A 15,542-nucleotide genomic window follows, 5' to 3' on the forward strand; every position below is an offset into this window, starting at 1 on the left:
GTGCCCCACAGCACTGCTCTTTCAGAGGCAGACATACCAAAGATGAGGTGAGTCCACAGTTCAGCCCTGTCCCCCCTTTCCTCTGGATTATTTCATCCTTCTTTGTATATATCTTTTATCTACATGACAGCCCAGGTACAGGAGAGGCCTACAGGAGAGATGCAAAAATATAACAAAGGAATAAGGCAAATGGGCTAAATTATAGTGAATAAAGTGTTTTCTGTGTTAAATCCTCTGCTTTTCCGTGTCCATAAAGGGTAATGCTTTCAGATGGTGCTGTCTTTCCCATGAGACGTGAATTTCTCTAAGGAATAGCTTCTTTTAAACAAATTTTTTTATAAGCAGATATTCATTTTTAATTAATTAATTAATTAATTATTTTTGGCTGTGTTGGGTCTTCGTTTCTGTGCGAGGGCTTTCTCCAGTTGCGGCGAGCGGGGGCCCCTCTTCATCACGGTGCGCGGGCCTCTCACTATCGCGGCCTCTCTTGTTGCGGAGCACAGGCTCCAGACGCGCAGGCTCAGTCGTTGTGGCTCACGGGCCCAGTTGCTCCGCGGCATGTGGGATCTTCCCAGACCAGGGCTCGAACCCGTGCCCCCTGCATTGGCAGGCAGATTCTCAACCACGGCGCCACCAGGGGAGCCCCTAAGGAATAGCTTTCTTCCTCGAGGTTATGAAGTTTTCACGGGGGATGCCAGCAGCTCCTGTGGTAGGCCTCCTGGCATTTTCTCTTTTGGGCCATGCTACACGGCTTGTGGGATCTTAGTTCCCCAACCAGGGATTGAACCTGGGCCCTTGGTAATGAGAGTGCTGAGTCTTAACCACTGGACCGCCAGGGAATTCCCCCTGGCATTTTGAATATGCCTATTAGCAGATTTTTTTTCTTTTTAAAAATGTATAATAAGAAAGATCAATAGTGACACATTTGAGTGACACAATTCAGGCACTCAGATTTTAAAAAAATAAAAAAAATTTTTTTGAAATGTTGAAATAACGAGACTAGAAACTTAACCAAGCAATATTTGAGTAGCTGACATCTTTCAGGGAGATGGTTAACTGGTGAGTATGGCCTGTGCATTGATGCCCATGTGCACAGTCGACCTTTCAGGGAGCCAGTTATCTTCCAGGTAAGCTGGAATCCTGGGGTTTGCTATACCATTTCCTGAAGTCAAATTATAAAATAATAGAAAAAACTGTATCAGTGTTTTAAATTATATATTTTAAAAAACCTCTTATTATGGAAAATTTCAAAAAGTAGAAAGAAGAGCATAATAAATCCCCACTTCCCCATCTCCCAGTTATCCACATTTCGTTAGTAGTATCCTTGTAGCCCAGCACCTTAGGGTGCCCAAGTGAGATTTCTCTTTGCTGGAGAGCTCATATATTAACAATTTAATGTTTCCTGAATGCTGCCAGAAACTGAGGCCCAATCCCCATGTGCCTTCCTATCTTGGTTGTTCTTCTCTGAAGCTTCTGTAGAATTCCCAGCAGCACAGAACATGCGGGAACCTGGGTGACTGGGAAGCTGCTAAACTATGCATGTGGGTGGGTGAAGGGCTTCTAGGTCCTAGCACTTCCGTATCTATTTTTTCTGGCTGCCTAATGGGGGGTGGGGGGTGTGAGGGTGTGTGTGTGTGTGTGTGCGTGTGTGTGGTGAAGCGGGCAGATGAGCTGCGCACTCCTTTCCATCTTCTCTGCAGTGCCCTGCAAGCTGTTGTCGCCCTCCTGCTCTGCGGGCAGCTTTTTGCGGTGGAAATCGGCATAACTGCCACAGGTAGGTCTCTGTGTTTGGACAAGAGCTGTACCTCCCAGCACTGCTGCATCCACTTTCGCCCCATCAGACCTGCACCCTCCTCTCCTGGGGAAGATCCAATTGCTCCTTCTCTCCCTAATCTCTGGTCTTTCAGTATCATGAAGAAAATTGGGGAGCCAGCCAGAAATAAGGGGAGATTGCCCTCCCCAGGGCTTCCATTTGGGGTGGACAGAGGTTGATGTGCAAAGCGGGTTCATCTCCTCTGACTTTTTGGGTCTCTAGGGGCAGCTTCTGACTACGAACCTTCTCTCCCTGGTTTTCTTTGCAGATGACAGCTGCTTGAAGCCCCCCGAGATTGCCAATGGCTACCTGGAACACTTGGTTCGCTATCGGTGTAAAACCCACTACAAACTACGCGCTGGAGATGGTAAGGCCGGGACGAATGTCTCCGGGCCCTCCTCTGTCCCACCATTTCCACAAGGGGTGGAGCCAGGGTGACTGTCCAGAAAGTGCACGTGTTCTCTGGAGCCAGGAGATTTAGATTCTAACAAGGGTTTTGTCACCAGTAGCTGTGGCCTTTTGGGCAAATTAACTATTCTCAGCCTCAAGTTTTCTCCTTTGTTAAGGGGAGGGAGGTGACGCCATGTAGGCTACCCTCTCAAGAGTGACATCTACGTGGACAAAATGACGGTGACGGTGATGACGGCAGGGAGCCCTTACCTAGTGAGCACTGCACTCCTGGAACTGTTCTAAGTACTTCACACGGACTTGCTCACTAGGTCCTCACAACACCCCTCCGCAGAGATACTATTATTTATTGTGGCCGCCCTGCACTGCTTGTGGGACCTGAGTTCCCCGACCAGCGATCGAACCCATGCTCCCTGCGTTGGACGTGCGGAGTCCTAACCACTGGACCGCCAGGGGATTCCCAAGAGATACTGTTATTACTCTCACTTTGCTGCTGCTGAAACTGAGGCACAGAAAGGTCGAGTAATTTGCCCAAGTTCAGGTAGCCTGTAAGAGGGAGAGTCAGGATTTGAACCCCGATTCCGACCCCGTACCGCCTCGCCACGATCACTGTGATCGCCACGGTCACCGTGACCACCGTCCTGCCCTGCTGGGCTGCACTGCGGCCCCCAGCACTTCGCTTCTAGCACAGCGCTCCTCCCTTCCTCCTCTCCCCCTGCCCTCCCCCTTCCTGCTTCTCTGATTCTGCTCTTTAAATACCTTCTCTCCCCACGCTAGGTCCAGATACAATTTCCCTTTTGGCTCACGTTTTTTCTCTTTGTTTCAGGAGTGTACACCTTAAACGGGGAGAAGCAGTGGATAAATAAGGACCTTGGAGAGAACCTCCCTGAGTGCGAAGCAGGTAGGAAATCACGGGCCCTGGGAAGCAGACGGAAAAGTGGGTATTGAGGGGTTGGTGCACCAGCAGGGATTGAAATGTCCTAGAGGCATAACCTCCCTGTGTGGTTTCCTCTGGGCACACAAGAGCCGAGGGGAGGGACCAGGGAGAACCACAGGTGGCTGGGCAGAGAAGTGCACAGGCAGGTAATACTTCCCCATGAAGTTCACTAAGGATTTGTTCGTTTGGCCTGTGGGGCGTTGACTGAATCCACTGTCTGCACTGCCCACAGAGGATCAGGAAACTCTGTGTGTACATATAGCCCAGCTAGAGAGCCCTGGGCCAAGGGTAAAGCAAGCTCCAGGAAGAACGGGTCAAGGGAGGGCACAACAAAACCTTAATCCACAGGAACATGATACAAGAGGCTGGAGATGGGTTAGGGCTCTGCTGTTACTAGGAAGAGCTGACGCTCTCTCCTTTTCCCTCTTGGAACAAGAGGCTCTTGCCTACCGTCTTCTGCTACTAGGGATGCGGAACTGCTAACCTGCCTGTTATTAAATGCAATATCGCATCCTTCTTTATTCAGAGAGAATGAATCATAGTAGCTCCTTGCCCTTACAGTGAATTCAAGGGAACGGTGGACACCTTGCTGTGATAGACTGTTTAAATATACACAGAGTTCAGCAGCCAGAGTTTGAAAACTTCAGGGCTACTTGTTTCTTTGTGAGTTAGAAAAGCAGGAAATAGAACTCTGCTTTAGTGACGTAAACACTAAAAAGAAAAAAAGAATCATTTTAAACTGTAAACACTGGGAACAAGAGGAGCAGAAGGTAAGGGCAAAGCATGCAAACATTTCCAGCTCTGAAGAAATGAACAGTGACCGTTCAGACAGCAGTAAGGGTCGATCCTTTTATCCTTCCCTGGGAAAGACTGGCAGATGGTCACATTCTGCTCATAATTTTCTTACTCTCCTCAACAGCATGCGGAAAGCCCAAGCATCCAGTGGTTCAGGTGCAAAGGATCATTGGTGGCTCACTGGATGCCAAAGGCAGCTTTCCCTGGCAGGCTAAGATGGTCTCCCACAATAATCTCACCTCGGGGGCCACGCTGATCAATGAACAATGGCTGCTGACCACAGCTAAAAATCTCTTCTTGGGTCATGACAATAAGACAAAAGCAAAAGACATTGCTCCTACTTTAAGACTCTATGTGGGGAGAACGCAGCTTGTGGAGATTGAGAAGGTGCTTCTCCACCCTGACTACTCTGAGGTAGACATTGCGCTCATCAAACTCAGAGAGAAGGTGCCCACTGATGAGACAGTAATGCCCATCTGCCTACCTTCAAAAGATTATGTGGAAGTGGGGCGTGTGGGTTATGTGTCTGGCTGGGGGCGAAATGCCAACTTCATTTTTACGGAGCATCTGAAGTACGTCATGCTGCCAGTGGCGGACCAAGACAAGTGTGTACAGCACTACGAAGGCAGCACAGTACCCGAAAAGAAGACACCAAAGAGCCCTGTAGGGGTGCAGCCGATACTGAATGAGCACACCTTCTGTGCTGGCTTGTCCAAGTATCAGGAAGACACCTGCTATGGCGATGCCGGCAGCGCCTTTGCCATTCACGATGAGGCTGATGACACCTGGTATGCGGCTGGGATCCTGAGCTTTGACAAGAGCTGTGCTACTGCCGAGTATGGTGTGTATGTGAAGATGTCCTCCATTCTGGACTGGGTTCAGAAAACCATAGCTGACAACTAATGCAAGGCTGGCTGGAAGCCTTTGCCTGAAAGGCCGAGGGAAAACTGGACAGTAGCAGAGGGGACAAAAACGTGGTATGAAGCTGATGGGTTCCAGCCTTGCATTGCTGAATTGATCAATAAAGAGCTTCCTTTGACTCATTTCTGTGTTTTTAGCCTTGGGCCTTTTAAAATTCTCTCATTTATAGTAGGCAGCAGCCAAGTGCTCTAGAGTTTACTGGGAGTGTGGCAGAAAAACCCCCAGGGCAACTGGAAATCCCTAAAGTGATACAAACTGCCCCACTGCGGGGCTCATGATCACTGAATGAGCGCCTATCCAACGGCAGGCCTCAGAGAGGTCACTGTTATCCTTGTTTTACAGACAAGGAAATAGAGACTCAGAGAAGTTAAGTGATTTGCTTAAGGTTACATAGCTACAAATAGTGAAGCTGAACCTTTAACCTAGGTCTGTCTAAATACAAAGCCCGAGCTCTTTTCACCGCATCCTTTTGCTTCTTCAGAGTAAAGGAGGAGAAAGAGTGGAGGCCGGTGAGGAAGATACTAGCTCAAAGCGGCATGAAAACAAGTGCTTTAACACAGACAGTACTTCGTTGTTTGTGCTCCAACACACCAGTGCTTCAGGTGGCAAAGTAAGATGGTATAAAGGCAGGATTTCTGGACTTGCTGGGTCCAAATCACAGCTCGACGATAAATTTGCCAAGCTCCTTAAGCTCCCTGCCCATGAGTCCCCAGGTCTCTCCTATGAGGGGCTTAACCCAGACGATCTCTGAAGTGTCCATCAGTAATAACATTCTGGGGCCGGGCAAAGTTACAAGTCTCTTCCTTAGGAGGGGCTGCTTTTCCCACTTGGAAGAAACCTACCCTTTACCAGGAGTCAAACGCAAGCCATCTGAGTCTTTCATTTCACAAAGATAAGGGTCTCGTTATTAAGGGTTTCCCAGAAAAAGGGTTCTAGAACCCAGCACGTGAAGCTCTTCTAACTGAAGAAGAAAAGTTCTAAGTGAGCGATAAGCCTTTATTCAATATGCTGGCCCTTCACCAATATACCGTCCTGTCATCCCCAAATAGGGCCTCTCCTGCTCATGGCTTAAAATGTCACTGTTCCTCACTAGGGTTCTGCCCTTCCCTGTGACGTCCTCCTCACATGCACTCTCCAGATCCGTCAATAATTTTCGACAGGTTACAGCTCATAGGCCAATGAAGGACTTAGACCTGTATTCTAGAGCGTGTGGAAGAGATGATCGCTAGAAACTGAAAAGTAATACAAACACATGAAATGATGCCTCTCAGGAGGCACCTATTTCTTCTAATCGTACCTTCAGCACTAAGTTTTCTTGAAGAGCAATCTGATTGATTAAGTGACTCCTGCTCACCCCTCAGGAGGAACATAAAATGCCTTTGGCATTTTCCCAATTCCCTTACCTCCTCTGCCTTCTTCCCAGCAGCACCTCTCACCTGCCTGGCCTCCCCCTCGGGTTCCAGTGACAATGGACTCCACGGAGCCTTCTCAACACACGTGCTGTCTCCAGCCCCCGGGCCTTCCTCCCCTGGTGCCCTCTCCTGAAAAGCCCTCCCCTTTCTCCACGAGTACCTCCTACTCTCCTTTAAGGCTCAGGCACTGTCTCTTCTAAGCAGCCTTTCTTCCATCCAGGAGTCATTCGTTTTTATGTAGCATCTGGCACAGGACGGGGCACACAGTATGTACTTAATAAATACTAGCAGAATGGACAGCAACCAAGATGGGAACAAAACTATAAACCAGGACTTCAGAGAAGCATTCCCTAAAGCCCTCAGGAGGAAAGATATGAGAATCTTATGCATGAAAGTTCCGAGGTTTTGCTGTTATCTGAGCACCTCCCACACCTCAAATGCTGTGTGACTTAGGCTATGAGGGACAGAAAATCCAACTAACACTGACAGGCAGTGAAGGCATTTTATTCTTTCATAGATGTAGTCTTAAGGGAGGCACGTCTAGAGTCCACTCAGTAGCTCAGTATCGTTATCAGGGACCCAGGCTCTCTTCACCGGTCTTCTCAGCATGTTCATTATTCATCCCAGTGCTGGTTGCCTCGTGGTCCTAAGACAGCTGTTGTAGTTCCATGCATCACGATCACCATGAAAGCAGGAAGTGGGGGCCAGGAGAAGACGGAGGTGGTGTTGAAAGGGTTTTGTTGTCTCCTTCCTGGAGTGGCTCTCTCATTTATCAATGAAGGTCACAAAGGTGCCCAGCAGCCTTCCTTCTATGCCACATTTGTCAGAAAAGGCTTGGACAGGAAGCACCTGGCAAAGGGGGACAGACTTGCAGTGACAGTGCTGCCCTGCACAGAACTGGGTTTCTGTCATCAAGGTGGCAAAAAGCTGCCAAGCAGGTCACGTGCTGCCTGGCACACTGCCCTCTGGCTCTGCATCTATTCTCTTATTCTAGAAAGTCAGTACCCTTAGCCCCACGAGGTTCTGAGAGGAGCAGGAACTTGCCCAAGTGGTGGCAGGCTGTGCCAGAGGACCCTGGGGGAATTCTTCATAAAGTTGTTAACACAGGCAAGTCCTATAAACATGATACTTCTTCCTAGCAATTCTGAGATCTCTTTCCAGTCTTGAGTCCTTGAAGTACAGTTTTCTCCTCAGAAAGAGATGGAGCTCTGGGAGAGATCAGCTCCTACTTACTAAGGGTAGTTAATTCTTTGTTTAGCTCAAACTGGGTGCTGGATGGTAAAGGTTCAAGTTCTCACTTCTTGGGCAATTTAATAATAGAAAAGCTGATAAAATGAGCAAGCCAGGATACCTTTAAAAGTCTGAGCCAGAAAGGCTCGAAGATAAAACAAACTTGCCTGCTCTCAGTAAAGAATGATTTATTCCAAAAGAACTGGGATAATAGCTGAGCACGAGATAAATACACGAGTGGAGGAGTGGCGAGGCTGAGGAAGATGGAAGGGGTGGGTGTGTACACATAGGGTAGAAAAGAAGTATTTTTGCTCTTATGGGAATTGACTTTCTATTTTACTTGTGTATCAAATAAACGTAGTTAAATCAAATGGTACTAGCCAAGGTTTAGAAGGATTCTGTATTATCTTAAAGAATAAAGAAAACTATAATATAAAGAGAAATTAAAATAACCACACTGGGGAAATTGACCACGGCTGACTTGACTGCTCTGAGGTCTGCAGGGAGTAGACACTTGGGCATTCCCAATTGTCACAGCACCAGTGTGGTCTTCTACTTGGGGGCCGGTATTTTCTATACACGTCAAACCTCTTCTCCGCCGGGATGCTGACCACATTTCCGAAAGACCCCAGGAAAACAGCCCAGCTGGAGTCAGGCACTGTTTCACGACGGGCCTGTCTCTTCAACTTTGACAGTAGTGAAAGTGCTAAATGTCTTGATAGAGGAGGTCATATTTGGGAATATTCTTGGGATCAATAGGACTTTGAACAATAAGTTTTCCCCTCATTGCGCCTCGATAAATTACTTCAATCAAATCTATGAAGTCTTGTTTGGTTTTGAAACTTCCCACGAACTTAGTGTGATCTGGAGACCTAAATAGCATGGGAGAGAAACAACCTCGCTCAAAACTTTTCATAATTACTTGTCAGATCTTCAGGATAAACAAAATAAATAGCAGCTCTGTTATTTTCTTCTGATCAGGGAGCCTTTAGACACAAAGCCTGACACTGATTTTCCCTTTGCGATTACAGGCCCCATTTGATATACGACTAAAACCAGTGCTGTGGGCCGCTGGGAGAGCATGTAAGCCCTACCAGGTGCAAAGCTTCTGCTTCAAAACCTATTTAATCACTTCTCAACTCATCATCAAGTAGTATTCCCTGAGTGTTAGCATGGGCTTAGTTTGTTGTTGCTGTTGTTGACTAGACACTATGCAAAGTCCATTAACTTGTTGTTGTCTCTGAGTTTTACTCACTTATACTTCTGAGTGGTAGGTGCAATATTACCTTTTTTTTTTTTTTTTTGATACTTTTCAAGTATCAAGTATGTTTACTGTAGAAACAGTTTAGGAAAAAAAAAAAAAGAGGCCAGACGCCACATTTTGGTATATACCCTTTCAAGCTTGTGTGTGTGTGTGTGTATGCATTTCTTTTTTTCACAGTCACGGGAATCATGTCATGTAAACTATCTTGTAAGGTGCTTTTTTCAACGAACATATAACATAGTTCTTTCAAAGTCATTAAACATGCATCTCCCATACCATATTAAATTAATTTCTAGTATCCTTCTGTGGACATCTAGCTTCTTTCTAAGTATTTTGTCTTCTAAATAATGGTGGGATGAATGAACATCTATGTAGCTAATTCTGGCCACTTTCATGACTATTTTCCTTCAGATAAATTCCTAGAAATGCAATTGCTGGGTTAAAAATTGTATACATTTTAAGGTGGTAAGTAGTATCATAAATCACCCTCTGAAAATATTCACCAAACTAATACATATATCAACTGTATTCTAGGAGAATAAATGGCTATAAAACACTTAAAACAGATTATATTTAATACACTTTCAAATAAATGATGACAAAGCAGGCACACAGATCTAGACAAGTGGACTCCTTGACCACAGTAAGAAATGATAGGTATATTACAGATACATTCAAAATTAATAAGTATTGGGATGCCGACTGGATGGAGGGGAAGGCATTAAAGATTTCATGTTAGTTATTCTTTTTTTTTAAGTTTTTTTTTTTTGATATGGACCATTTTTAAAGTCTTTACTGAATTTGTTACAATATCGCTTCTGTTTTATGTTTTGGTTTTTTGGCCCGAGGCATGTGGGATCTTAGCTCCCTGACCAGGGATCGAACCTGCACCCCCTGTGTTGGACCACCAGGGAAGTCCCTCATGTTACTTATTCTTGACAGACTTTGTTGAAGAATGACTTCAAAATTCTCTGAGTGCAAGAAGACAGGAAACTCGGCAAGAGAAAAGCATGTCTCAATTTGCTGAAGGATTACTTCTTTTATAGATGCAGCCTATGAGTTTCAAAAGGTTAAGAACAAATGACCTACTTTGTTCTAAATAAAATTCCTGGGAATCTTTTAAAAAACCTGTTCTGTATTTCTACACTGAAAGATGGCGAGCGCTTCACAAACTGTACTATTCTCTCACACTTAGTAAGTTAAAATTCACCACTCATACTGGAAACACTCTCATTTTGCACCAAAGTTCCACATAAAAAAATTAGAGAGTGCATCAACTCAGGAAACAGTACCAGCATAAGACTCACAAAGCCCCCATCACATGCAAATAGGTGAGCTACTGAAACTGCCTAGATAAAAGAAACTTTTAAGACTATAATAACTTCATGTCAATATAACTTACCCATAATCCACTTTCATATGCTGCCCATTGAAGAAAAACACAGTAGATGGAATATAACTGATGTCAAAATAGTGTGTATAAACTGGGGTTTGGTCCACGTCTACCAGATATATAGCAGCCATTTTACTTAAGTCAGAAGAGGTCTTAGAAAGCTGCAAATGAAGAGAGAGATGTGGGTTACAACTTGAAGGCAGCAACGTTTCTCCTGTGAACCTTTTTACTGGAAGAGAATTTTCTGTTTGAAAAAAATTCCTGGGCCAAGAATCTAGCCTGTTTGAGTTCCACATTAGACACAGTGTAACCTTATCGTTCAGCGTCTGAATCACTGTTGGCAGGGTAATGAAAGGGCCCTAGGCAAACTGTGTGAATATATTTCTGTTTCTTCTTTTTTTTTTCTTCTATTTTTGATGTAAAAAGTTTTTATAAACTTTTTATGGATTTATAAAATCCATACTCACTTAAATAAAAAACAAAACAACGGGCTTCCCTGGTGGCGCAGTTGTTGAGAGTCTGCCTGCCAATGCAGGGGACACGGGTTCGTGCCCCGGTCTGGGAAGATCCCACATGCCGTGGAGTGGCTGGGCCCGTGAGCCATGGCCACTGAGCCTGTGCGTCCGGAGCCTGTGCTCCACAACGGGAGAGGCCACAACAGTGAGAGGCCCACATACAGCAAAAAAAACAAAAAACAAAAAACAAAACAACTCAGAAATATGTACTACAGACAATGGAATTCCCCCACATCTCTTCCTTCCAATTTCCCCATAGATGATAATTATGATAAAAATAGCAAACACTTACATGGCACTTGTTATGTGCTACGTGTTCTAAGTGCTTTACACTTGTTGGCTCCTTTAATCTTTACAACATTCCTATGAGGTATGCACTGCTACAGTCACCGTTTCACAGACGAGGAAACCGAGGTACGGGCAGGTAATGTGCCCCTGGTCACATGGCTGTACGCAGTAAGGTTAGGATTTGAACTCGGACAGCTCGGCTTCAGAGTCTATACTCTTGACCTCTGTGATATTCCACACCCTCTGTAGCTGAGGGTAAAATGCTGTGGCCCCTTCCCCCCAGATTAACACATCACACCCTCATTTTTAACCACAGAAGTGGCGTTTCCTACACTGTATCCACACTGAGGGTGGCAGCAGGAGAAATGGTGGGTGAGGTCTCAGGCCTGGGTAAGTCTCTCTCCACAATAGACAGAGACAAGGATAAACTTACTGTGTCCCATACTCCCCCCCTTCCTATTCATCAGACTGTGAAGATTTGTTGTGAAATCAGATTTTCAACAGGCACACACTGGAGGCAGCACACTCGAAAAGCATATTTGCAGGCAGAGAAAACAAAGTTCAAATCCCAGCTCTGCAATTTAGTGGTGCTGTGCCTGTGGGAAGCCACCTGACCTTCCTGGCATTCATCTCCCCCCTTGGGAACAGTAATAGCAATTATCCCCGTGTTGTGAGCACTGAGTAAGACAATGTTCACAGACTCTTGTTAATAATGTTCCTGGTCTTCCACTGAATTGTTGGTGAAACTGAGCTTCGGCAGCTGCTACTGGGGAAGGGCATCCAGGGCAGATTCAGCACAATCACAGATTTGGGGGTTCAGCTCAGGGCAGGCACACGATGGCTCTTAGTGAAAGTGTGCTAACAAATGAACAGCTATATCCCCGGGCCCTGCCTGCTCCCTTTCATTCATTTTGCAGATGTGGAAGTGAGAATGTATAGCTTTTTAATAAAAACCATTTACTTAAAAAATTCACTTACAATATCATCTAGTTGCAGACAGACAGGATCCTCGTCTCTCCCGAACCTGAGAACCAGCACCTTCTCTGCAGTACTTTTTATCGCCTGGTCCACTTCTTTTTTGCTACTCAGCTTGGGTAACAGGAAGCTCATGTTGAAATAATCCAAATATCAATCCTCACTGTCAGTCCTGAAAGTTGAAATGTTTAAAGACATTAAGTGCATGAGTCCTAATTTTAAAACATTTTAAATTTTTGTAGTAGGTAATGTGTATATGTATTTTTTTCCCAGAGGAAAAAAGGTTTCACACAACACAGTAACAACAAAGTAAAAGGAACACACTAAATGCACAAACTGGCGGCAAGTAAGTCCACCAGTTAAAAAGGAACAACATAGAAAGGTATATTGTCTCCCCTCAACTGGCTTAGTTCCCAGTGTCCTGTAAGTAGTTACAAGGTAACAACTTTCATTAGTTTCTCACATACCTTCCAGAGTTTTGTTATGCATTCACAAGAAAATACGTGTTCCAAAGTTTTCTCCCTTTATTACTCAAAAGAGAGTGTATTCTTTCAGTCAGTGTTCCAGCAGGAAAGAGGTGACATCCTCAGATTTGGTAATCTGAAGACTTTCATTAAGGAAACGTATAGGAAAACAGCAGGGTGTAGTGCAGGACCCTGGGCTAGTAGCAGCGGGACAGGGCGCTGTTCTCACCCACAGGCCTGAAGGAGCCATGGGACAGAGTAGCTACCAGAACTGTGTGGCTGAGATTGCTGGAGTAAATGCCAGACGTCCAGCACACATACTTTACCCACTCTTCTGCACTTTGCACTTTACCTCACATGTGAAGACCATCACGTATCTCTGTGTAGAAAACTCACCCATTTTTTGCCACAATGCCATACTATTTCATGCCCATTCCATCCTTTTTTAAACAGTCTTTTATTGACGGACATTTTTATTATCATGAGTCCTGGTTTAAAGATCCTTGGTGTATGTCTTACTGAGTATACCTCATCACATGGCAAACAGATCAATTAAGAGTGTGTAAAAACCACACACACACACACACAAAATAGTAAAATACTGAGATAGAAGGGGCCTCTCATTTTCAGACTAGTTTGCTCATAGTTACACTTCTAGCTACAAAAAAAAGGACTAGAATCCACGCCATCAAATTTCTAGTCCAGTGTTCCTTCTACTACAACAAGTCCTATTTTTATGATTGAGAAACTCTATGATCAAGGAGCTTTACTTTTGATCCATCCATGAGAGACTCCATTGAGATACTTAATATTTTGAATTCAGTCCCAAATGTGTCTTATGCTACGAAAAGGGAGGATTTCCTTCTCTCTCTCTCTTTTTTTGGTGACAAGTCACATTTTAAGATATGAATTACTAAAAATTCACATAGGAGATGAAACTGTTCCAGTAATAGGTCACACTTAATTTATTTTTTTAATTAATTAATTAATTTTTGGCTGTGTTGGGTCACTTGCTGCACGCGGGCTTTCTCTAGTTGAGGCGAGCAGGGGCTACTCTTCGTTGTGGTGTGCGGGCTTCTCATTGCAGTGGCTTCTCTTGTTGCGGAGCATGTGTTCTAGGTGTGCAGGCTTCAGCAGTTGTGGCTTGCGGGCTCTACAGCACAGGCTCAATAGTTGTGGCGCACAGGCTTAGTTGCTCTGCGGCACGTGGAATCCTCCCAGACCAGGGCTCAAACCCGTGTCCCCTGCATTGGCAGGTGGATTCGTTACCACTGCGCCACCAGGGAAGTCCCAAGAGGTCATACTTTAGAGAAGATGATTGCCAGAAGGGACTTCTTCAAGTCGGAGTGGCAGAACAAATTACTGATGAAAAGTAAAGTCAGCGAGAAGATGGATCTGTCCCACCGCTAGAATTCAAACAAACAGCAACTTCTGTAAGTTATTGATAAAGAGGAGGAAGTGGTGGGAGAGCAAAGCTGTCAACGGGGAGTGGGGAGATAAGCCTGTAAGAGGGTGGGCCTGGAAAAATGTTGGAAAGAGGAGAGGGAAGTTGAGACCACACCTAAGAAAATGTCCACAGCAAAGGATACCAACAGAAAATTCACAAAAGAAGAGATAAAAATGGACAAATACAAAAAAAAAAAAAATGGACAAATACACTGGGAAAGTTAAGCTTTACCAGTAAGCAAAGGAAAGCAAGTTAAACGATGTATTTTCAAATCCATTAATTTGGCAAAGATTAAATGATAACGGCATAAGTGTGAGTGGAAGGGGCAGGCATTCAGAGTCCCTGCTGGAATGCAGAGAAGCAAAACTTTTCTAGAAAGAAACCTGAATACTCTTTGACCAACAATTCCACTTCTGAGAATTTATTCCTAGTAAATAAATAGACATATGCACAAAGATCAACGTACATTTATAACGGTGAAAAACTGCAAACAACCTAAATAACCATCAGTAGGGGACTGAGGAAATAAATGATAGTATAGCCACTGCAACGTACTAGCACACTGTCATTATATACCGTGTTAGAGATGAATAATTGAAAAATCCTAATGATAAGGAAAAAAAAGTTATAAAAAATGTTATAAAACAACAGTATATAAAGTGTGATCCCGGGCTTCCCTGGTGGCGCAGTGGTTGAGAGTCCGCCTGCCGATGCAGGGGACACGGGTTCGTGCCCTGGTCCGGGAGGATCATGCCGCGGAGCGGCTGGGCCCGTGAGCCATGGCCGCTGAGCCTGAGCGTACCGCAAAAAAAAAAAAAAAAAAAAAAAAAAGTGTGGTCCTACTTTTGTACAAAACCTAACTATAATACACATGTACATATTCACATAGAAAAATAACTAGAAATGAATATCCCCAAAGACCATCAGAGGTTATCTCCGCGTGTGAACAGACGAGTGACTTACTTACACTGGGGTGCGCGTCTTTATTTTCCCCAAATATCCGACATACATACTTTAAAAAAAAATTTATTCTTGGCTGCGTTGGGTTTTCGTTGCTGCCAGCGGGCTTTCTCTAACTGTGGCGCGCAGGGGCTATTCTTCGTTGCGGTGTGTGGGCTTCTCTTTGGGGTGGTGGCTTCTTTTGTTGTGGAGCACGGGCTCTAGAGCGCAGGCTCAGTAGCTGTGGCGCACGGGCTTAGTTGCTCCGCGCATGTGGGATGTTCCCGGACCAGAGCTTGAACCCTTGTCCCCTGCATTGGCTGGCGGATTCTTAACCACTGCGCCACCAGGGAAGTCCGACATATTTTTAATGATGCCAGTGGTTGGGCTACTCCTGGCCCACAACTGCTAGAGAAAACGATACTTACTTATTTGTACACGTCAGCTCCCTCTCTTCCACTTCAGGGTTGTCGGCAACCCCCACCCTTTCTCCAAAAAGCCGACTGGGGAGGCTCTTTCCTCCTTCCCCAACCGCGGCTGCGACCCCAAACCAAAGCAACCCACGAGCTAGAGTTGCCCAGCAACTGTGGCGGACCACTGTAAGGGGACGGAAACGGAAAAACACGCACAGGCGCAGTGATGAACTCGCATTAGGCCCCGCTCAAATAAGCGGAAGAGGCTATTCTAGTCACCGCCCACCTTCCCCGGCTCTGACCGGAAGCCCTAGGGCCACTTCCGCCC

At 45.3% G+C, this 15,542-nt stretch overlaps 2 protein-coding genes across 5 annotated transcripts; one reads left to right on the forward strand and one right to left on the reverse strand.

Moving 5' to 3' along the window:
• Positions 1-22: 22 nt before the first annotated feature.
• LOC308606142 (haptoglobin-like) lies at positions 23-4,996 on the forward strand. Of its 2 annotated transcripts, none has more exons than XM_081216682.1 (5): positions 23-47; positions 1,701-1,774; positions 2,082-2,180; positions 3,048-3,122; positions 4,078-4,996. In XM_081216682.1, exons 1-5 carry the CDS (start codon positions 43-45, stop codon positions 4,854-4,856), a joined length of 1,032 nt encoding a protein of 343 aa, XP_081072808.1. In that variant the 5' UTR covers positions 23-42; the 3' UTR covers positions 4,857-4,996. The 2 variants fall into 2 exon arrangements, with proteins under 2 accessions (XP_081072808.1, XP_081072807.1); XM_081216681.1 differs by lacking the exon at positions 23-47 and adding an exon at positions 54-1,127.
• Positions 4,997-6,774: 1,778 nt separating this feature from the next.
• Positions 6,775-15,443, reverse strand: TXNL4B (thioredoxin like 4B). Of its 3 annotated transcripts, none has more exons than XM_081216683.1 (4): positions 15,230-15,443; positions 11,955-12,123; positions 10,183-10,334; positions 6,775-8,388 (listed from the first exon to the last, which is right to left on the reverse strand). In XM_081216683.1, exons 2-4 carry the CDS (start codon positions 12,084-12,086, stop codon positions 8,223-8,225), a joined length of 450 nt encoding a protein of 149 aa, XP_081072809.1. In that variant the 5' UTR covers positions 12,087-12,123; positions 15,230-15,443; the 3' UTR covers positions 6,775-8,222. The 3 variants fall into 3 exon arrangements, with proteins under 3 accessions (XP_081072809.1, XP_081072810.1, XP_081072811.1); XM_081216684.1 differs by lacking the exon at positions 15,230-15,443 and adding an exon at positions 14,830-15,078; XM_081216685.1 differs by lacking the exon at positions 15,230-15,443 and adding an exon at positions 12,419-13,821.
• Between the last annotated feature and the right edge of the window lie 99 nt (positions 15,444-15,542).

This window comes from Mesoplodon bidens, assembly GCF_964165515.1.
Source record: "Mesoplodon bidens genome assembly, chromosome: 18".
Taxonomy (NCBI): domain Eukaryota; kingdom Metazoa; phylum Chordata; class Mammalia; order Artiodactyla; family Ziphiidae; genus Mesoplodon; species Mesoplodon bidens.

Coding starts and splice junctions, on each gene's coding strand:
- LOC308606142 (XM_081216681.1), top strand. CDS start 1,066: ATGGCCTGTGCATTGATGCCCATGTGCACAGTCGACCTTTCAGGGAGC. Junction 1,128..1,700: donor GGGAGCCAGTTATCTTCCAG/GTAAGCTGGAAT, acceptor TCTTCTCTGCAG/TGCCCTGCAAGCTGTTGTCG. Junction 1,775..2,081: donor AATCGGCATAACTGCCACAG/GTAGGTCTCTGT, acceptor TTTTCTTTGCAG/ATGACAGCTGCTTGAAGCCC.
- TXNL4B (XM_081216683.1), bottom strand. CDS start 12,086: ATGAGCTTCCTGTTACCCAAGCTGAGTAGCAAAAAAGAAGTGGACCAG. Junction 10,335..11,954: donor GTCTGCAACTAGATGATATT/GTAAGTGAATTT, acceptor CTTCATTTGCAG/CTTTCTAAGACCTCTTCTGA. Junction 8,389..10,182: donor CATATGAAAGTGGATTATGG/GTAAGTTATATT, acceptor CATGCTATTTAG/GTCTCCAGATCACACTAAGT.